A 23,181-nucleotide genomic window follows, 5' to 3' on the forward strand; every position below is an offset into this window, starting at 1 on the left:
TGCTGACTGACAAACTGTTGTTTATACATCCTGTTTTTCTCTTTAGTGTAACTGTTCCTGAAAAGCTGGACTATTTTATAACCAGATATGCCGAGCATAACCATGAGAGGTGGTGCATAGAGAAGGTGAGAAGACAAGAAGTCTCAATATGTCCTAAAGTTAGATTTTATCTATTTATTTGAACTATATACTGTACTTTTTCTTTCACTAAAACAGCTAACAGTTCATACACACTGTCATACCAAAACTGTGCACTTTATTAAAAATGTTATTTACACAGCATCACTTATACCCAAGGCAATCCAAAGTATCATACAGGAAAGACAGACTGAAAATAGCAAACCATAAAAGAAAAGAAAAACATGTTATTAAAGCCATTAAAGAAACAAATGTGGAAGCACTTTATTAGTCAGATTGTTTGATCAAAAAGTGCAGAATAGTAACATGTTTTCAGTCCTGATTTACAGGAACCAACAGAAACACATGCAATGTCTTCATCTTTTAGGTTCATTGTTTTCAGTCGCCTTGGTTTCAGAAACGTTGTAGATTGTTTCTCAACAACAAGAACAGGAATGAATGTGGTGGTGTCATAGACAGGGTGGAGTCTCCCCCACCACAACACCAAGGCTGTATGTTTGTAAAGTATTGACACTGAGGTGCAGGATGGGGCTCAGCACAAGTGAGATGTTTACTGCTTTTAGGAGACCAAAGAGAGGTGGTGCACTTTTGTGGCCGAGGGAAAAGGTCAGAGCTTTCAGGCTGAGTACAGTTGATTGTAAATAGAGAATGCTAAATCATCAGAGCTGTGCAGATCCTCTGCTACAGGTGAGAAATCCCCCAACAAGTCCACTGCCTGGCTGAGCTCATGTATCTGCAGACATGGCAACAGAGAAATACAAAATCAGGGTATGCGTAGATTACATGAACAGAGAGTTGTTGTAAAATACCAATAAGTTTGATTCACTTATTTATTTTTTTGTCTACCATCAGTAATATTACCAACAAACCAATATTCTATTCTTGAATGACTTCTTGTTTTTCAGTTTTCCCATGGCTGGACATATGAAGAACACCTGTGTGAGAGCAGTAAGACCCATCCCCTTCTGAAGCCATACAAAGCTCTGTCTGAGAAGGTGCTGCTCGCTTTCCATCTCAAACCAATCATGTCTTTACTGTGAATCTAAAGCAACTGTACAAAAACATCACATTTCAGTTTCACATTCCTTTTATCCTTAAGCTGTTATAAAACTTTGTCAAGTATTTTTAGTTTTTTGATATTTGGTTAGTTTAAGCTGTGATCTATAGCTAGCCTGTAACCTTGCAGGACAAGGAGGCGTACTGCTGGTCTGTCAGAGAATCTCTGAAGACGATGCTGTCGTGGGGCTGGAGCATCGACAGAAACAGAGAGGGAGACACAGCCTCCCTCCACAACAAATCCAGACGGATATCAATGGCCAGCCAGGTAGCCTAGTGGAGCAAGTCATTCATTCATTAAAACATGCTAACCCGGACAGTGTGTGAATGGGAGTGATGATTATGTAGATGATCACAAAGGTCAGAAAAAACACTGTATGAGTCAATGAAGGTCAAAGTCTGTGCAGCACCATTGTTTAAGTTCAAACAATAAAAACATCAAATCATGATAAACCATTTGGTTCAAACCTGCTTGAGTTAAATAACCTTAATGTTATTTGATGATTGTCGACTGAAAAAAGTTTGCATGGATTACACACAGCATTCATTTTTGTGCAAGCCCAGTAGTGAGCAAAATAATGTGCCACAGTTTTTTTGTGTATCATTTCTGCACATGGTCCATGATGTACTTTAAATCATTAAAAGCCTGACAATACGATTACATTATTGCCCATGAAGAGAAACTTCTGACCAGAAGCTTCTGTGGTCAGAAGATTCTGCAGAGTGAGGTTAGTTAGTGTGGTTTGTGACATTCTGCTCCTAATGTTCACAGCTGTCTTTTGAAGGAACTCCAGCTTTCAGCCCAAGACCTGTTGACATGAGCAATGTTACACTGTCCAGAGATATGCAGGTAAATATGTTTTTCTAAATAAACCCTCAAAGTACAAAGCTACAGTAAACGTATCACATGTAGTCACAGGGCTTAAACCTGTGTCTTAAATTAAAAATAAATGTTACAAGATTCACTGGTATTTGCAGTGTAACGCAAACATGATCATCATTTTGTTTTTCCAGTCTATGGCTGAGCTGCTTGCTGAAAATTATCATAATATCTGGGCAAGACAAAAGAAAATGGAGCTGGAAGCTAAAGGTAACAGGCAACACAGCACAGCAAGACCTCCTGATGTTCATATGATGCCTTCTGTTATTTTAGTCTGACATTCATTTACCTTCCTAAATATTATGCATAACTGTCAATGCAATATTCATTTTAGATTTTTTTTTTATATATTCCACCACAGCCAAACAAATAAGAGTCAGTTACTTAGAGTGGTAGTGAGAGAACGCCTCCCCCAAAGTAAAGCTCTGCTGTTTTTAGAAAGACATCCTCCTCGTTTTTTTGCCCCCAGATCTTGTCAGACTGTCAAGAAGGTGCAATGAATAATTTGGATAAAAACTTAGTTCTCTTTGTGTTTTTTATTTTGCTGCTTTAGATGAAATGGTTTAGGGTTTTCTGTGTGTTCGCTCATTGACATCTTCAGGTGGAGGAAGACATCCTCTTCTAGTTCCCTATGACACTCTGACTGCCAAAGAGAAATCCAAAGACCGAGAAAAAGCTCAAGACATTCTCAAGTTTCTCCAGATCAACGGTTACATCGTATCCAGGTAGAAGCACATCCATTCTTCCTTGTAAACTGATTAGAAGCTCAGTGAAGTATAATCATATCTATATAGATTGAATCTTTTTCAGAAAAAATCATCTTTGCTGCATCTTTGGTGTACTTGCATAGTCTAATAATACATTTTGCTGTGCTGTTTGCTGGAAAACCATCTCAGCTTCTTAAACTGTTAAGGACAGACTGTCCATACATAGCCTTTGTTGCTTTCATCTCACTAGTGATGAACTGCAAGTTTAACTAGCCAAAGAAAATATGGAGAATGGATTGATGAGAACAGGTCCCGCTTTGTGCAACAGAAAATGTTTCAAAGAGGTTCTAATTCAGCTTAGAACTTCAGGATCATTTGTAGATCAACTAGGTCAGGAGCACTTCAAACAGCCCCACGTTAAGGTAATACATTAAATCTTACACTTAATATACAAAGTTTTGAAATAGTAATCTTTTGGAGTTCTGAGAAAATTTGCTGCTTTTGTTGTTTTTTGAGACAATTCAGGAAAAGCTGGATTATTGGAACTTCAGTTGTCTGAAACTGCTACTTACTGACACTTCAGCTGACATTTGTTATTTAGATGTTATTTTGCTTTAGAATGCGTCACTGTTGGGTCAATGCATGCTCTACCTCATAGCTCTGGCTGAAATAGAAGAGACATGCTGGACTGTTTGAATCTTCTGTTTCAGAGGAAAGAAGTCTCCAGAGCTGGACACTCCAGCAATCGAGAAGAGGTTTGCCTACACCTTCCTCCAGAAGCTCATCACATATGTAGACCAGGCTCATCAGCATATGATGGAGTTTGGTATGATTCTTCAGTTGTTGCCTACTTATGAAATATCACATGACCCATATCATGAAATGACAGTCTGAACCATGTCATGCAGCTGAACTCCTAAAGCTACAGTCCTGGACATTGTTGTCAAGAGAGACGGGCTTAATTTCTAAAAATATACAATGCATTAGGAATAACTCCCTGTTTAAGTGATTGTTTGATTATTGATATTAACTAACATACTAGCTCTGTGTTATACAGTTGAAACCAGAAAGCCATATGCACTGTAAACATAAGCATCAGTGTTTAACAATAAATCAGGCTGAAAGTATATTTTTTTTAAAAACTAAAATTATTTCTATATCCAACGTACTGGACAAATGAGAGATGAGTTTTTCTAAAGAGTTCTCAATACCTTCTCTAAATTGACAAATTCAGGAAAGTGTTTAATGCATGGAAATGTATGCAGATCTCACAGTTTGTTTCTGTTCTTTTTGTCTTTCAGATGTGGGAGCAAAGCTGAAAGGAGGAAAGATTCCTCATGAACAGCAAATAAAGTTCTTTGGAAAGGTCACACTTCTTTTAGTTTGTTTTCATTCAGTTATGATTTTTATAGTATTTTTACACTTTACTATGTTTCAGAAAGTCCTGATCTCATCCCCACAAGAAATCTGTCAGTTGATGAATTATCAATTATTGACCAATTATCAAATGGAATTATTAAATGTAAAATAATTGTCAGATGCATTTCAAAGAGAAGTTTGAGTTGTAAGTCATTTCTCTTGGAATGTGCAGAAATTCCTTTGTTTCAACCTGCCTTCTTGCTGGTAAATACCACAGTGAGTTTTCAGTCTAAGTTAAACATCTGCTCATCATGTCTTTATTGCTGAATATTTTAGAAAGGTGGATTTGGAGAGAAAATGTATGACGTGATCAAAAGCATTGTGTGTGAGCACTTCTGGTCATCATTTGAGCTAACTGTTTGGGAAAAATAGCAACAATCTGTAATTATGTTTAAAATGATGAGAAAATCTAGGGGGTTTAGAACAGGGGAGGAACAAAAAGATCCTCCAAACCCTAACCCACCCGAGTAATGTTCTTGTTTGATTAATAAATGTATTTACACTGTCTGTGCATCATTTTACCACCAGGTTGTTTTGCCGTTGGTGGATCAGTACTTTAAAAACCACAGGCTGTACTTCCTGTCCACAGCCATTCATCCAATCAGCAGTGGAGGCCATGCCTCAAATAAGGAGAAGGAGATGGTGACCAGGTGAGAACCACAAACCCAGCTAGCTTCAGACTGTGTTGGAGCAGAAGTATGTTTCACACTGAGGAAAGTCTCGCAGCATCTTGTAAATGATCGTCTGTACCTCCAGTCTGCATCGCCACATCTTATCTTTATAGTCTTCCTTTTACTAATTCAACTTTCTCATCCCAATTTTGTGAATCTTTTCAGTCTTTTTTGCAAACTTGGAGTTCTTGTCAGACATAGGATATCCTTGTTCGGTAAGGCTGCTTGATCCCTTGCTCTAAAATGCTTCTGTTACTGTTTTGCCAACAATCTTCTTTTGGTTTGATGGAACTGGTGTGTTGCTGTTTTTCTTGGCATGCCATCACCTTCTAAACCTGCTCAGTTAGAACAAAGCAGGAATCATCTACATATTAGGCGACAACGCAGTTTACTGGATCGTAAATTGTTCCAGTAACTATTGCTATAAATTACAATATTATTGTTTTGAGACTATCTTCAAGCAATATATTGATCATGGCAGAATAATGCAAGTTTGCCCTCTCAAAGACCAATAACCTTTTGTAAAGAACGTTTTAAACTAGAGCTGGAAGAAATTTTATACATCCAAAATAAAACACAATCAAAAGCATTAAATAAAAAGGAAATAAAAAAACACCTTCAGCTGAAACTAAATAGATTATGATATCTATGTAAATCAAATAGCCCTTCAAAAATATGAATCATCATACTGGAAATTATTGAACTCTTTTTTTAATTTACCATGTGGCTAACATTTAATTTTCATACTTTTGTGCAAAACCTTTGGAATCTCTAGGGGTCATTGGCCATATCAATATTAGCACCCATATATGGAGAGATCTCTCTTATGGTGCTAAAGGCCACTAAGGCTGGAAGCAACAACCCCATCAGACCTCTGACAGGCTGGGCTGTCTCAGCTGCTTATTGCGGCTACAGTGCCTTGCTTAGAGGCACTAGATCAGGATGCTGACCACCACTGCTCTGTAGGCTGTTATGAGGATGCTGGTGGTGAACAGTGTTTGTCAGACTGTCAGTGGTGATACTCCACTTGCTGAGGTCTTCACAGGCCTCTGCTGAGAGGACCTTAATGCTAGCTTCTCCATCTGAGCTGCTGCTGCTGCTGAAGGGTCATAAGCTGTACAGGGTGATGATAATCTCCTTTGTTTCATGCAATAAATAGTTTATTCCAATACCGTGGATCTCAGTCTGGAGCCTTACAATCCAGAGACAAATGACAAAAGGGAAAGCTTCTGTGGGTATGATGGGATTACATGCTGAGCTAAAATCACTGTGCAGAATTGCGGTACAGATGATGACTCAGAGACGCTCTGTGATGTGTGCTTTAATGGTTACTGAGGTCAGCTAGACATGATGCCAGTCATTCACCAGGCCAAGGTGACCAAGGTTCCAGGTTTTGTGTGGTTTGTTGTCCAGTCATGATGCTCATGTGTTTTACATGCAGATTCTGCACACCTGAGTTCATGTAGACCAGACACTGTTATTCTGTGTATTCTGACATTTTGGTATTTTTTTTATATTTATGTGGCTCCTGAATGGTACAGCTTGTGCAAGTATTTCATTCTGAGTGCCCTGGTGTAGGATGACTATTTTCCTTCTCTTGACCAACTCTGATTATTCCACTGCAGCCAGCAGACGTGCCATAAACTTTTCTTACTTGTTGGCAAAATCCTTCTTCTCTTTTCTATTTGTTAGCCTTGAGGAAAAAATTTTCATTTAGAGCCAAATCTGTCCCAGCTACTCATGCAGTGGCATAAATTCTTTCCACTTCATCTCTTGCACATCCAAACAGAGGCTGATTCATGCCGGAACTCTCCAAGATACTCAATGGTTTTAGTAAGGAGGTGTGTGAGAATGTAAAACATATTTAGTTAGTTACAATAGTTAAACTGTACAGCTTTAATTATAATAAAAATCCATTTAAAGGTTCACCTTGCAGAACACTACTGATATGGTAATATCTTTATCATGTTCATACAGATGAGCATAAGCATACAGTCAGATCTGCTTGCCGAAGTGTTCTTATTCTTTCTAGCATTTCCCCAATTATCCAGACACCAACATATTCAATCTACTTTCTGTTCAGTGTGTCAGCTGCCCATGCTGCCTTCACTCCACACTCACAGTTCAAGTAAAATAAAAAGTACACTGTCCGTTAGTTCTGGGATCCTAATCCATACATCATCTGGTGTTCATGATTTAGTAGAATCTAAAACCACACCAGATACCTGTGCATCTTTAGTTAGAAAACACTAAAATACAAAAGTATGTTTAGAAAACCCCAAAAAACAAGTACATCCCCAAACCCAATATATAAATACAAAATAGAATTTACAAGGCTTTTACTGTTTTTCACCCAGACTGTGGAAAAACAGTTCCCCACTATCCCACTACATCATCTTTACTCTCATCTGTAGAATTTCAACGTCACTTCATTTCAAAGATGTCCTTAGTAGCTTTATAGCTTTGCATCTAAGGACATCTGTGTTTATATGCATGCTTTCTGTTGTGTGTGTGTTTTATTAAACCATCCACTGTACCCATGGTAAAAACCCATCAGAGCAGTTTTAAGGTCTGTGTCCTAAATTAGGTAGAAGATGGTGACAGCGACCCCTACTGACAGACTGTGGTTCTGGTATTTAGCTCATCATGTGGTTTCTGCTTTGCAGGGAACAATGCAACATCAATCGTCAACTGTCTGCAGATACTAGGACAGAGCCTAGATGCGAGGTACTGTTGTTTTTTGTTAAAAAAAACTTGCAATAATAAATTAATAAACAGCTGTCTTTGCATATTTCACATTGATATAATTTGGCAGTGTACAGCAAAAACTACTTTGATTAATATAATAATATTAATTATAAAGTACACAACTGTTATCTTGAAGGTCCTACTTATGTTTTCCAGTAAAGCCAAGAGGGCCATATACTGGCCCTCCATTTACAATAAAACTAAATGGATGAAATTTATCAAGAGCATCTTTTTAAGCACAGATCTAATATTACACTAACAAGACAACATGAACATAATGACAGTTAATGCATACAAATATAAAAAAGAACTATCATGTTTCCCCAACAATGTATCATGTACAAGTTGTTACGAAAAATTTGAAAGTTTTCGAACTACAAAAGAACTTAAATTACAACATATATTTACATATAATTCATATCCTGCACCTTCACAATATTTTTACTCTTAAATCTACACCTCCAACATCTTATGACAAGTACATTCTGTGAAAACATCTCTACATCTGACCAAAGAAAGCTGCCAAAACTTGGTGCGCAAACTATGGCGCACATTTGGCCCCTGGGCCTTGAGTTTGACACATGCAGTAGAACACATGTCTTATTTGTCAGATTAAAAGTACCTTTTGAAAACAACTTTTAAGCAGTTAATAAACACAGTTTTCATTAAGCCCATATTCCTGGTTTTTAAGTAGTTTTTTATTGATCTGATGTATTCTAATTACAGTGTACATTAAGCATGTAGACTGTAATGTTTCAAACCTGAAACTGTCATGTTTTCATTAGCTGTTAGCAGACAGTCATCATTAAGGGAAAAGTTTCACTTGGTGAAATAAATTAACTTTTCAATAATATTATCTATTAATTGGGTCTGTGTATCCTAACAATAAAGAAAGTAAATGTGAACACATGTAGTTTGAATAGTTTGAGACTGTCAGCTCTCAGACAGTCTCAAATGTAAATTAGTAACATGAGCTTCAGATCCCCAAGTCATGGTTCTTCTGACCATGGCAATAACACCAAACCTATTTCTCTCAGGACAGTAATGAAGACTGGGCTGGAGTCAGTGAAGGCAGCTCTGCGGTCCTACTTTGATAGTGTGGCAGAAGATTTGGAGAAAACTCAGGAGAACCTGAAGCTGGGCCAGTTCACCCACTCCAGAGAACAACCACGTGGCGTCACTCAGATCATCAACTACACCACCTTCGCCCTGCTGCCGGTGCTCTCCTCCCTGTTTGAGCACATCGGGCAGAACATGTTTGGAGAGGACCTCATGTGTGCGTAACTACATGAGTTTGACTATATTTGTTCTCCAAGCAGAATGCTCATGTTTCCAAAATGCTTGTCTCTCATGTTCCAGTGGATGAAGTCCAGGTGTCCTGCTACAGAATACTGAATAGTCTCTACTTCCTGGGAACCAACAAAAGTATCTATGTGGAGAGGTACTGAATATCCTACACTTCTCAGCCTCCATTAATAATCAGCTTACATTTAGTGATACATCCCACACATTATTTTGTGTCCTTGTTCATAGACAAACATTCTGAAAGCACAATATCCCTTGTTCTGCAAAAATATGAAAGTCAAGCTTTGTCTTAGTATAATGCGTTTCTTGTATGATACATCATGCAAGTAGGATCATTGGTGACAAGTAAAGTACAGAAGTGCCTCAATGGGTGGCTCATTGCTGCTTGTGATCTTCACTTTGCAGCCAAACATCTAGAAGATATTTGTTGCTTTGGTATAGCAACAGTTTAACAGCCTCTGAGAAAGTCTCAGTTGTTATGATCCATTTAATGTTGTAGCTGTGGTACTTCATCTGTTACCTTTGACTAAAGATGTAGCCATAGGTATCCAGTTTGCTTTGGCTTATTTAGTAAATGAGGGAACGGTCCCAGCCCCGCCCTGACACGTCGTCCTGCCTCTGCCTGGCTGGGCTGGCTGGGATGTACCTCCTCTGCCTCTAGTTGTGCTAGTGAATTACCTCAGATACAGGGTCAGTAGTTAGCTTTAGTCAACTCAAATACTTTTTTACAATCTTCTCATATATCCTCTTTATTTACCCTCTGTCACATGATCTAACTTCACCGCTTCCTCTCCTGTTTCCATGCACATCAGACAGCGGCCAGCTTTAGGAAAGTGTTTAGCTGCCTTCTCAGCAGCCTTCCCTGTCGCCTTCCTGGAGCCACAGCTCAACAAGTTTAACAGCTTCTCCATTTACAACAACAAAGCAAGCAAAGACAGAACAGGTACTCTTTTTCACATTCAGCAGCCTTATTTAATGACAACAGTCAAATCAATTCAACTCAACATCTTTTATGCATCTTTTATTTTACATAAAATCACCGCCCAACTTGGTTTATTGAAGACCTTTATGAACTGGGAATTAAACATTTAACAATATGATGAGGATGGAAGGTATAACAACATCTTTTTGTTGTAAAAGTACCAACATAAATCAGAAATAAACATTTTACTTAGTGATGTACATCTTACTGCTGGCAAAGCAACATAGTTTAATCTATAACTTACATTCTGTAGATTCTTCTGGATTATAATTGAGTGGCCACGAGCAGTGGAGAGAGACTTACACAGTATCACAAATGACATCAGCTAATTTCACCCTTCTGTCTGTCAGAGGTAATGTAAGCAAGACTGCTGGCAGATTGGGAAACTGTAGAAATCCACATCAAAAACCCAACAAAGATCAAACTAAATAAGGCAGAGAGTGCATGTTCTGGAAGGGCATTATGAAGTCACTGGTGGAACATTTTTATTTGTGCCACTAGAGGGAAAGGAAAAACAAACCCAGGACAGCTACATGGAGGCCTGTTAGCTGCTGTGCCTGGGGCCCCTGATAGTATGACGAGCCTTAATAACAACAACAAGGCTAATTAATGGAACAGGCAACACAACTCAGAGCCTACAGTGACCACCACAAAACCAAACAAGAGAAAAACCCAGACTTTGTTTCTCTGTATTAGATTTCTGCATCACTTTGTGACACATTGTTATACTTTTCTGCTTTCAGCTTTGGGTCTGCCAGGGCCAGTTGGAGAGGTGTGTCGTTTGGTTCCAAACCTCGAAAAGTCTCTGGAAGAGATCATGGAGCTGGCTGAGTCTGGCATGAAGTATACTCAGATGCCTCATGTAATGGAGGTGAAACACTCATTTTTCAACTTTACTCATTATCATCAAGAAGGTCTGCTTCCTCAGGGCGAATCATGTTTCCATTTCTTGGTAGCTCAGTCCAGAGAGGTACTACCCTGCAAACTTCAGATGCATCCCTTCTCCTGAATAAAATGAATAGCTTGTTAGCAGGCCTCAGGAAACTGATTGACTGCAGATGAGGGAATTCAGGCGATCATTCTGGTGTGTTAGAGTTGGGGTGCATGTGAATGCAGCAGGATGGTAGGTCTGGATTGGACCTGGACACCTCTCCCCTGCCTGTCTGTTGTCTCCATGTGTTCTGAGGATGAGCTTATGTTGCCTCTGTTACACGCCTGACTTTCCTAACAAGGTAGGCAGATCTATACATCGACTCAGTTGGATAGTGAGGTGATGCTGACACAAGTTTGGACAACCAATCAGTAATTAACACTGGGAAGTCTCAGAAATCATTTCCAAAGAGGAAAAACAAGAAGGCGAAAGAGGATTTACATTTGAAGCATTTCCTGGACTAACAAAATAATTGCCGCACTGTTGGTTCAGCAATATTGTTTTGAGAAAAATAGTATGTAGAGACTTCCAACACAGATCTTATACATTCTGCTCACTCCAGGCTTTTCCTGTCATCCTGCACTGCTGGCTTTATTCTACAAAGATGCAGACAGTAAACAATAATTCCAGAGAAACCTAGGAGAGAACATGCTTCACAGAAAAAAAGCTTTTTGCCCTTATCTCAGAGGCTAACACAGACTCTAGCAACAATGACCAAAGTGATCCCAAGGGGAATATCCCAAGTTGCTACCTGGTGAGGTTATGCATTATGTGTGGGACCGCAGTAGTTCAGGAAGTAGGTGTTTTCCCATAACCACTGAGTGGTCGGTTCAAATCCCCACTCCTTGAATCTCAGTCACTTTGCAGATATGTCAGTGGGCAAGACACATCAGGCCCCAGTGGAGGACAGTCTTAGTGCTCTTAGTCTGCCCCAAAAACAGCTGAATAGAATAGAAACATCCTTTATTGTTTTACAGTGGAGATATTTAGGTGTTATTGCAGCATAGGGACAGGCAGGTTCAAACATATCTGAATCAATGAATGTATCAGCAACAAGGCAGTTCAAAGTGTTTTACATCATAAACATACAAAAATAACATGATAAAATAAAACATCATACAGTCACCAATTGAAAAACCAATAACAAACATTACATTTTATCAAGTGCCAAAATGTCAAGTGATCATCAATACACATCAACCATGTGTACTGATGATCATCAAAATCATCAATACACATCATGACGCATAAGTGCATGGATGAGTTTCTCTAGATCTTGCTGAGACATTAGTCCTTTAATCCTGGAAATGTTCTTCAGGTGATAGAAGGCTGACTGTGTAACGGGCCAGACTTTCTTGTAATGGGCCAGACATTGTCTATGGCCCGATAAAGCATCAGTATGTGTGTGTCCTTTTCATGTAGGTAGTGTTACCCATGTTGTGCAGCTATATGTCACACTGGTGGGAGCATGGACCAGAAAGCAATCCTGACGAGGATGACAGCTGCTGCACATCTGTTACCTCGGAGCACATGAATACACTGCTGGGAAACATTCTGAAAATCATCTACAACAACCTGGGAATCGACGAGGGGGCCTGGATGAAAAGACTGGCTGGTAAATCAGCACAAACAATGCTTGAAGCAGAGACAGTATATTTAAATGGACTGTAGATTCTTATTCCCTACAACTTTCGCCTTATGGTTATATTTTACTGCAGAGGTAAATCAGTCAAGTTAAGACACATATAGCTACCTTTAACTCTGTTCTGACTAATTTAAAGGCCTCACAGGTAACAGGTAGCAGATGTCTTTGAATTGATGTACTTTTTATTTTATGCTTACTTGCAAATGTCTTTCTCTATACCTGTCCTCAAGTCTTTTCCCAGCCAATCATCAGCAAAGCTAAAGCCCAACTATTACAGACACACTTCCTGCCACTTATGGATAAACTCAAAAAGGTAAATCTCTTTTTCACCTTGTTGTTTTGTGCTCTGGTGATGTGCTACAAAGCTCATTTACAAAGTAAAGGTTCTGTTGCCACTGGCAACAAAACAGAGTCACTATGTTGGGGGAAAAAAAGGAAAACTTATTGACATGATGAAACTACAGACTGGCCACTGAAAAAAAGGTAGAACCCAGCTTTCACCAGTCATTCAGAATAAGGCTGTTAGAAAAAATGAAGGTATTTCAGGCACCAAATGGTTCTGTCTACCATGGAATATTTTGTCGATTCAGTGTGTCACTTCTTCTCTTTCATCTTTACATTTCAAATGCTAAAAATGTTAAAGTGTCAAAACCACTTATATGATTTAAAAAGATGAACTACTGTGCTTTCATTCTGTGAACATGAAAACTTTAATTATAAATATTTTTCACAGAATACCATAAATACAGTTTCGCCTTTGACTAGATTATTTGAACATTCAGTGATTTAGAGGTGACAGATGTCCATCTTCAACGCTTCACTGTTGGATCCTTCCTCCCCAGAAACCTTGGAGTCATCGTTGCTTCCTGAACTTTGTGGCTCAAATAAATCTGGTTGCAGTCCTTCAGTAGAACTAGCTCCCTCTTCGCCATCACTACATCCAGCTACTTCCCCCAAAACTGCAGATAAATCACTCAAATCTCTGAAATCCTCACAACTTCCTCCATTTCTGTGTATTCAGCCTTAGTTGTTTATGGTTTGATTTATCCTGATTACGATACAATATGGCGCCGTTGTTTGACCCAGTTACTACAAAAATAGCTACACTGTATTTATAGTAGTCTGTTAGAAATATTTACTTCTAAACGTTTTTGTGTACACAGAATGAAAACACAATAGTTTAATGTGTCAGACACACTTTAACATTCCAGCATCCATTGGGAGACATTACTAAATCACACCATACTTACACAATGTGTCAAAATAAAACAAAAATGTTTTCAACAATTAGTTTTTTATTATCCTTCATTGTTAAAATGAAAACCTATTATAAATTGAATGAATTACCCAGCATTACATACAGTAAAAGGAAGTTTAGCAAAATAAATATTTAAATTAAGAAAGCTTAAACCCTCTAATCGCTAAAGTTTTACATTTTCTTTTTCTCATTTCTTCCAGTCTTACTGATATACAGATGAAAGCCAACTATAATAGAAGACGTTACTGTAAAATGTTCATAGTACACTTACTTACATAAAAAAGTCTAAACTTAAACTAAAGAGCCTTCATATTGAAAAATAAAAAAATTTTGCTCCAGATGTTTGATTTGAACCTTTTCGTTTTCCTTGCTGTGAGTTGTCTTGGTATGAAGTGTAAATAACCATCAACACTAAGACTTACTAAAACATTTATTAGAATCTTAATACAAGGATGACAGCTGTTATACATCAAAACCGCATTGAGTTAGATGATAGTGAGTGAGCAGCAACAGAGAACTGAACATGTGAACATGACTTTATCTTTTTCCATCCTCATCTTATTTGATGAGAAGCTCACAGTTCTAATTAAGGAAGCAATAAAAAGAAAAGATGGACAGATGTGACTTTGAAAAAGAACCTCTGTCTGCTAGAAATGAACTTTTCCAGTAGACTGTTGAATCATGCTGCAGGGTTTTTTTAAACTTCTGTTGGATATTGATACTGAAACACACTGTAAACACTCTGTCTCTGTGTAAGACTGCACCGATCTGTTCCTGTGTTCTGTAGAAAGCTGCAGTGGTTCTGATGGATGAGGAGCAGAGCAGGGCTGAAGGGAGAGGTGAGATGTCTGAGACAGAGCTCCTCATCATGGATCAGTTTACCATACTGGTCAGAGACCTGTATGCCTTCTACCCCCTGCTCATACGATTTGTGGACTACAACAGGTACAGTGTTGTTGTGTAACACTGTGGAAATGTGTGTCCTTGCATCCAATGCGTGTTTGTTTCACCAACTGATCTATGACCGAGTGGAAGTAATTGCTACTTTAAAGCTAAATAGCTAAAGCTAGAACATTTTTGTCAACATATCAATTATGTCCTAGTAATCTTAGTGGTAGGACACTTAATGGAGTGAAGCATGTCACTGAGCTGCCTGATGTATAAATCTGTACTACAGAGGAAGATGGCTAAAAGAGTCCAACCCAGAGGCAGAAGAGCTGTTCAGAATGGTGGCTGAAGTTTTCATATTTTGGGCCAAGTCTCATGTAAGAATCTTACTTTTCCAGAGTAACTTTGTATTTTTTTAAACACAATGACAGACATTTTAATATTAATAACTAGCACACTGCAGCAATTTCAGTAACCAAGTGGTCACAAGAGCACAGTGTAGGTTTTAGATGTGGGCCATGTGGTAGAAGGAGGATGCACCAGCACCTGATAAAAAATACAAATATTCAGTTAAATGTAGAGTCTGATTGTCTCATTTTAATTGGTTGGTTTGGCAGCAGAAGGAGGGGCTTGTAAAGTATGCCATTTGTGTAAGAACTGCCAATGCAAGTACATGCAAATGATGCATTATTAACACTGTGATCTCCTAATAACACATATTTTATTTGTACTAATATGAATATCTGGATGTGGCTGTATGTCATGAACCTGGTCAGGAGTGCAATGAACTCAACAGTGATTCAACTGGAGGACTCCGGCTTTCTTACTGTTCTATCATCTCAAAGGCAGTGGTGGTTCAGTGAGACACGGTTCAGAGAATGCAGTACATCAGTGTGACTCCGAGTTGTTTTGTCATCTATCTGTAGAACTTCAAGAGAGAAGAGCAGAATTTTGTGGTCCAGAATGAAATCAACAACATGTCATTCCTTATCTCCGACACCAAGTGCAAGATGTCAAAGGTACGACACACAGACACGTTCAAAAGGAATAAAGCGGCAAACAATTACTGACAAAAAGTGCAATATCAAATGAATAATAATCTACAGTATGTTAATAAGTACTGTCTTATCAAGATAATTTGGAGGTATGTTAAAGAAAGCATATGTATCCCTTTTCATTTGATTGGGCTTCAGGGTATAGTTTCAGACCAGGAGAGGAAGAAAATGAAGAGGAAGGGTGATCGATACTCAACTCAGACCAGTTTGATCGTGGCCACGCTAAAACGCCTGCTGCCTGTGGGACTGAACATCTGTGCTCCAGGAGAACAGGAGCTCATCGCCCTGGCTAAGAACCGATTCACACAGGTAGCAGGATGGCACAGACAGACACACAGATGTACGTAGTTTGAATAGTTCACAACAAGCTGAACCTGAGAGGCTGGTTCAGGGAGATTGGGTCAGGTAACTTTCAAAGCTGCTCTGCACCCTTACAAAAAAATCCCATGAAAATCACATGTGAAGTTCACATGTGATTTTCATGGGATTTTTTTTATAAGGGCATGCACCTGTGATTTGGGATTTCTTTTCAACTGCTGCATTTTCACCTCAAACAGACTACATGGTTTGTACCTAGGGGTGCACCGATTTATCAGTGCCAATTTTCTTAATTTTGGGGGATCTGTGATCGGCCGATTTTTACATATGAAGCCGATCTTATCCACCGATCTTATCTAGCTTGGCAAAGGTCTAAGAATCAACCACTGTCCTCTTTTGCTCAGAAAAGAGAAAGGTTTGACTGACAGGCCGGGGATTCAAGTTATGTCTGCATGTTTACAATTAACAATAGTGACCCCACTGTTGCCAACTCAACAACTTTCTTGCTATATTGAGCAACATTTCAGACAAAAAAATTGGTATTGGCAAAAATCGGAATTGGCAGTGTAAGCTTTTTAAAAGATTGGTAATCTGTAATCGGCAATCGGCCAGAAAACTGCAATCGGTGCACCCCTAATTGTACCAAAATGAGACAAAAATCCATGTTTGTAGTTAGCAGTTAGAAAGTGAAATGTCTCTTTATATTGTTGCATTTTTTTTTGCTAAAGTCCCAATACATTAAAACAAACACACTTCTCCTCTCATAGGAAAAATCTACCTTAAAATACAATATGAAGAGTTTCCATTCACATTCCTCATATCTTGCTTCTATATTTTGGGGGATCCAAAATGCTGCTAGTTTCCCGTCATAGCTGTGTGGTTAGTCTGAAAGACTGTGTACAAGACTAGTTTTGGATAAAAATGGAAAAAATTTTCGTTTGTCAACAGAAAGACACAGAGGATGAGGTTCGAGAGATCATCAGGAACAATCTCCATTTACAAGGGAAGGTAAAAATGATTTTCTTTTGTCATTGTAACAAATCGTCATTAGATTGTTAAAGGAAAATCTGTTGAAATTAACATTTTGTCTGTTCCTATATGGTATCAAGTGTGTGCATGTGTATTTTACAATTTGAGTGATTTTCCAATGGAAGTTCTCTTTCTATGTGTAACTTGTGCAGCTGGAGGATCCAGCAATTCGCTGGCAGATGGCTTTGTACAGAGACCTGCCCTACCACTATGAGGACACATCTGACCCAGAAAAGACTGTGAAAAGAGTCCTGGACATTGCTCATGTCCTCTTCCACCTAGACCAGGTCTTAATAATAGGACTACATGCTTCTGAACACATTCTAACCCTTCTGTATAACAATAAGTATTGGTGGTTGTTTGATACTGAGTCCGCCTCTTTGTGTTTCAGGTAGAGCATCCTCAGCGCAGCAAGAAAGCTGTATGGCACAAACTGCTGTCCAAGCAAAGAAAGCGAGCCGTAGTTGCTTGTTTCAGGATGGCACCCCTCTATAACCTGCCGAGGTATGATCTGCACTGTCCCACTCATCAAATGGGGACAATTAGAAGAAACAAAAGCCCAACACTGCTGAAAATAACCTTCCTACCCACCCTGGATACGTTCAGCATTTACTGAACAAGATTTAACTATTCTTACTAAAATAAAGACATGATGCTGTCACAGTGTGTTGTGGTTGAGTCGGACCCAAATGCAGAGATGCAGAGGGAGCAAGTAGATGATAAAAGCTTAATGAAAATGATGAACAGTATTTACAAAAATCACAGGGAATGCAGGGAGCCAGAGCAGGTCAAAAACAGGAACAAAAAGCAAACAGGGTAACAACGGGGAAGTAAATGGGATATAACAGGAAGAACCAGCAAGGAGAAACAGAATGAGTTGTATATACTGGGGAGGTTGATTACTGAACAGGAGCCAGATGGCTGATTAGAAACAGGTTGCAGGTCTGAGGGGAGAGAGCAGAAGGCAGGCTGAAGAGAGAGAGAGAGAGAATGGGACAGGGGGGCGAGGGAGAGTGCATAATCTGGGTAACTAGGATAGGATATGAATCTAACGCTAACAAAGAACTAGACATGAAGAACCTAATAAAACTAAAGTAACTAAAGGACTGAACAAGGGTAAAACAGAAACAAAGCTGATCTGCACTGCAGACTAGAAAATGAATCTAACACAAATGAAACACTAAACATAACAAACATAATAATACTAGAATAACCTAATGAAAGGACTGAAGCAAAGAAAAACAGGAACACTGCTGATCTAATCAAAGAATATAAACTAAGGAACACAGAAATAAGAAACAAACCCGAAACAACTCAAGATCCTGATGGACGCTTCTTATTATTGCTTGTTTTTAGATAGAAATAAATGGACAAATGGATGGAATTTATTGTACACGACACATATTTTACAAACATAAAAGTACTTTTTGTCTTTAAACTAGGCACAGAGCTGTGAACTTGTTCTTGCAAGGCTATGAGAAGTCCTGGATCGAGGCAGAAGAGCATTATTTTGAAGACAAACTCATCGAGGACCTTGCTGTAAGATATTGTGCATTCAAAGTTAAGCAAGTAGGAATATTTTTATCCCAACAAAAAAGTCACACTTTTGAATCATAAATCTAAACTTTACTCAGTAGTTTGTCCAATGTGTGTAAAATGGTCTGATTGCAGAAAGCAGGTGAACGAGAGCCATCTGAAGAAGAGGAGGGCATAAAACACATCGATCCTCTCCATCAACTTATCCAGCTCTTCAGCAGAACAGCCCTCACCGAGAAATGGTGGGTTTAAAATTCATATAGCCTTTTTACTAAATCAAACATTATTAGATATTTTTGTTTTTGTTTTAAACCAATCCAACTGTGCTGCTTGAAGAAAAATATTAGGTTTTAGAATCCATTAAAAAATTGTATGTTTTGGTGGTTTAGTGTGACAAACTTCTTCAAAAAACTTTACACCTCAGAGTTTGTCTCTCCTAATGAAGCCATATCAAATTTTCTTGATAAAATTGATCTTCCATCCTTATTGGGGCCACATTGGGACAGAAGAAATTCTAAAGGTAATAAACACTCTACAGAACAGAAAAGCCCCAGACCCGGATGGGTAGAACCTGAATTCTGTAAAATGTTAAAGATCTCTCTAAAAGTCCCTTTATTAAAAATGGATCTTTATTCAAAAATGACAGGTTTCTTACCAATGTCGTTATGTACAGCTAATATATCATTGATTCTTGAAAAAAGATAAACCCCCACAAATGTGGTTCTTATTGCCCAATTAGTCTAATCAATGTTGACAGCAAAATTTTTTCCAAGATTCTGGCAAAAACACTTGAGAATTTTCTGCCCCTCTCAGTTAAATCTGAACAGACTGGCTTTGTTAAAAATAGAACATCTTACAAACATGAGAAAATTACTTAACATCATTCAGTATTCTACAGTAAAGAAGACACAAGGGCTTATTATTAGACACAGAGACTCTATTGTGTAGAGTGGCCTTGTTTATTTGAGGTCTTGGAGAAATTTGGATTAGGAGAGGCCTTTATAAACTTTGTTAAACTTATTATATACCTTTCTCTTAAGGCCTGTGTGCTGATTAATGCCTCTAGCTCTTTAGAATTTTAATTGTAAAGATCTACCTGACAAAGAGACCCTTTGTTTTATATGCTGATGATGTACTTCTCTTCATCTTAAACCCAGAAACATCCTTACCAGTGTTAATGTCTATTATAAAGGATTTTGGTTCACTGTCAGTCTGCAAAATTAACTTGGATAAATTGTGAGCAATGCCAATTGGCTTTAACGATAAAACCTCCTATCCATCTGTCTCCCCTTTTTCTTGATCTGATTCAGGATTTGAATATCTGGGGATTGATATTAAGCCTAATGTCTGGGGACTGCTGAGAACTAAAATGGCTAAAGTACAAAAAGAAACTAAAAGAGATTTTACAAGATGGATGAATCTGCCAGTTTCATGGAGAGGGAGAATAAGTCCCAAAGATGAACATCCTGCCAAGATTACTTTACCCAATGCAGTTGCTACCACTCTGTATTTCTAAGAAGATAGCTAAAGAGATTGAAGGGGATTCTGTATGAGAACTTTGCAGCTGAAAAGTCCTTCGCTAACATTAGACATTATAACTATACTTGTCATGGCAAAATCATTAATGAGTGGCTTCACAATTATTTTAAAGGCCAGGAAGCACCTTTCGAGAAGTGGGCATGTAGTCCCTGTAATTTATTAGGAGAACTTAGAAGCATGAAGAAATCCCATTTGAAGAGGGAGGATAATCCAATTATGCAAAATACAGTGAAAAGTTGGCAAGATATGAACAATTATATTGGTAGGAACGATTCTCTTACCTATGATACACCAATTATCAACAGTAAAGACTTCCTCCCAGGGGTGAATTCAGCAGTATTTGGAAACTGGCACAAAAAAGGTATCAAAACAATAGAAGATGTATTTGGTAATAATAACATATTGATGACCTTTGCCCAGCTTCAAAATAAATTTGGCCTCCGATCCAAGGATTTCTATGACTACCTTCAAATTTATCACTTTGTAACATTTGGTATTAGGGTGTTGCAGGACCCCTGCACACTTCCAGGGCTAATAGAAAAAATTCTTATCAAGTTTACCATAACTAGAGGTTTTAGTTTGAGATTCTACAATGTCTTACAAGTAAGTGTTCAGTAAGTGTTTTTCTTTTAAGCTAATCACACATCAGTTTGTATTCTAGCCACACCAACTCTGTGTTGTTTTCATTGTTTTTGAAAATAAATAAAAAAATTGTTACACAAAAAATTATTTAATGTTTATAAAGTCAGTTAAGCAACTTTCAACCTCTTACACACAAGGTTTTCTCAAAAATAAACCCTGACCTGTTTGGCAAATAAAAACTGTTCACTGGTCTGTTTTCTCAGTGACATCATTCTGTTCTCTCTGCACGTGGGTGTGTGTGTTATATGTTGCAGTAAGCTGGATGAAGATAACCTTTACATGGCGTATGCTGACATCATGGCAAAGGTATCTGACAGAAGCTGTAATCCTGAATCCACACTTAATTTCGGTTCTTTTATGAGAAATTTTATATTGGTAATTTAACTTGGACTGTGTCACCTGTCTCTATAACACTCCCTTCTCCCAGAGTTGTCACGATGAAGAGGATGAAGAAGGAGAAGTTAAAAGCTTTGAAGTAGGTGATCACTCACTAATTGTGCCCTTCGCTGTCCTTGGGTAATTCAGGAACATTTGAATATCCTAGCTCTCACCAGAAAACTGTCCTGCTTGATTGAAATAGGAGAAGGAGATGGAGAAGCAAAAGCTGCTGTATCAGCAGGCCCGACTGCACGACCGCGGAGCTGCAGAGATGGTCCTTCAAACCATCAGCGCCAGCAAAGGTGAGCTTCACATAGAAGGTCCCCAAATAACGGTGAGTGAGAATAACCATAAGAGAGACAAGCTGCCCTTTCCAGACTATCAGTGATTAAAACACTCATGATATGGAACTGTCTGAATACTGAAAAAATCATAAAAGATTGTGATTATTCTGTAAACAAACTTTTTGTAGTTCTCACCCCAACCTTAAAACTGCAGTGTTACCTTTTCTAAAAAATAAAAAAAAAATAAATAAATAAAAAAAAAAAATATATATATATATATATATATATATACATATATATATATATATATATATATATATACATTATATACAGTATATATACAGTGTATATATATACATATATATATATATATTTACATACATGTCATGATATGATGAAGCTGTCACCATGTCATGACAGGATGGTATGACATGGTAAAAACATTGAGCTCTCTGCCTTAACCCAGTGTTATTTAGAAACAACCAATCAGAGCCAGGAGGCGGGTCTTAGCACCGTCAGTCACAATCTCATGTGGCGCTGCTCATCCTTCCTCTTCCCTCTTGATCTGTGCTACAATGCTGCTAGCATAGCCTGTTGTGAATGCTCAGGCTAATTAGCATGGTCACCGATGACAGTGAAGACAAGAAGAAAGTTTTTCCTGTAGCGGTGAGTTTTTTCTCTGCCAATAGGATATACATTGTTCAACAAGTTTGACTGATGGCGCTAAGACAGAGCGCTAAGATTCTTAAGACAGCGATGGCAGGCAGCACAGGGAGAAGATGGAGGAGAGCAATCTTTTCACTGATTATCTGTCTCATAAACTGTCATGACATGGTGATAAGCATTTTGGAAAATGGATGGATTTAAATATGTCTATGTTTGTGCCCTGAATAAGAAATACTCATATAAAAGGGGGCAGAAAACCCTTGTTTTTCCCCTTTCATCCTTTTTTGCATATTTCTTACATATATAGAAATATTTAGTCATAATTGACTTTGTGACAACCACGTGGCTTTTACTCTACTCATTTACTATAGTTGAATAATTCCTGATGGAAAATAAGTGTATGCAAACTAATGGGCATGTTTTGTATGGGATCTAGGTGTTATGGGCCCTATGGTTGCATCCACTCTGAAACTGGGTATAGCCATTCTCAATGGAGGAAACTCAACTGTACAACAGGTAACTACTAATGTGTAGACCTATGCATACATACATTCCATTTGATCCTAGTTACCAATCAATACAGTATGCTGAATTAATTATTCATAGTTTAAAAAGTTTCTATCTAAGGAAACCCAACAGATTGAATTGAGTCATTGACTTGCAGCATTCACTCCTCCTGGACTAGCATGTAGAGACAATCACTTGCTTTGCATGGCTGACTTTACAGCAATACCATTCATCCATGTAGAGACAGTGGGCAGGAAAAACTCCCCTTTAACAAGAAGAAAACCCCAGCAGAACAAGAACCTGGCTCAGTACAAGCGGTCATCTGCCACGACCAACTGGAGGTTTAAGAAGACAGAGATAAAATATATACAAAATGACTCCTGGTTTTTGTGGGGATTGAAGTCCCCAACTGCCTTCAAATAGCTCAAATACTTGACAAGAATCTTAAGGCCCCATCTAAAACACTTATACCTGCCATTTTATTAGTTCAAACACCATCAATATCCTGGAAACAGTCTCTTCACAACCATGGAAGCTAACATCCATAGTCTTCCTTATCTCTTCTTTTGGTGATGCAGCAAATCAGCACCAAGGAAAAT

The 23,181-nt window shown here is 38.3% G+C and overlaps 1 protein-coding gene across 5 annotated transcripts in view; it reads left to right on the forward strand.

The window, feature by feature from the left end:
* The window catches only part of ryr2a (ryanodine receptor 2a (cardiac)), a 160,944-nt gene that overhangs the window by 100,154 nt on the left and 37,609 nt on the right, over nt 1-23,181 (forward strand). For 3 of the 5 annotated variants that reach the window (XM_032574573.1, XM_032574574.1, XM_032574577.1), the window contains 30 exons: nt 47-125; nt 1,044-1,133; nt 1,325-1,462; nt 1,967-2,044; nt 2,209-2,284; nt 2,676-2,799; nt 3,492-3,607; nt 4,083-4,147; nt 4,729-4,850; nt 5,037-5,086; nt 7,538-7,598; nt 8,657-8,895; nt 8,979-9,060; nt 9,737-9,867; nt 10,650-10,777; nt 12,260-12,452; nt 12,713-12,795; nt 14,528-14,685; nt 14,918-15,005; nt 15,555-15,647; nt 15,822-15,992; nt 16,950-17,009; nt 17,183-17,317; nt 17,422-17,534; nt 18,473-18,599; nt 18,702-18,808; nt 21,002-21,053; nt 21,175-21,222; nt 21,328-21,427; nt 22,512-22,591. In XM_032574573.1, the coding sequence (XP_032430464.1) occupies nt 47-125; nt 1,044-1,133; nt 1,325-1,462; nt 1,967-2,044; nt 2,209-2,284; nt 2,676-2,799; nt 3,492-3,607; nt 4,083-4,147; nt 4,729-4,850; nt 5,037-5,086; nt 7,538-7,598; nt 8,657-8,895; nt 8,979-9,060; nt 9,737-9,867; nt 10,650-10,777; nt 12,260-12,452; nt 12,713-12,795; nt 14,528-14,685; nt 14,918-15,005; nt 15,555-15,647; nt 15,822-15,992; nt 16,950-17,009; nt 17,183-17,317; nt 17,422-17,534; nt 18,473-18,599; nt 18,702-18,808; nt 21,002-21,053; nt 21,175-21,222; nt 21,328-21,427; nt 22,512-22,591 (3,187 nt within the window). The remainder of the gene's footprint in view (nt 1-46; nt 126-1,043; nt 1,134-1,324; nt 1,463-1,966; nt 2,045-2,208; nt 2,285-2,675; nt 2,800-3,491; nt 3,608-4,082; nt 4,148-4,728; nt 4,851-5,036; nt 5,087-7,537; nt 7,599-8,656; nt 8,896-8,978; nt 9,061-9,736; nt 9,868-10,649; nt 10,778-12,259; nt 12,453-12,712; nt 12,796-14,527; nt 14,686-14,917; nt 15,006-15,554; nt 15,648-15,821; nt 15,993-16,949; nt 17,010-17,182; nt 17,318-17,421; nt 17,535-18,472; nt 18,600-18,701; nt 18,809-21,001; nt 21,054-21,174; nt 21,223-21,327; nt 21,428-22,511; nt 22,592-23,181) is intronic. The other 2 variants (XM_032574575.1, XM_032574576.1) reach the window with 1 other exon arrangement.

The sequence above is a fragment of the Xiphophorus hellerii genome, chromosome 10 (genome assembly GCF_003331165.1).
Source record: "Xiphophorus hellerii strain 12219 chromosome 10, Xiphophorus_hellerii-4.1, whole genome shotgun sequence".
NCBI classification, from domain to species: domain Eukaryota; kingdom Metazoa; phylum Chordata; class Actinopteri; order Cyprinodontiformes; family Poeciliidae; genus Xiphophorus; species Xiphophorus hellerii.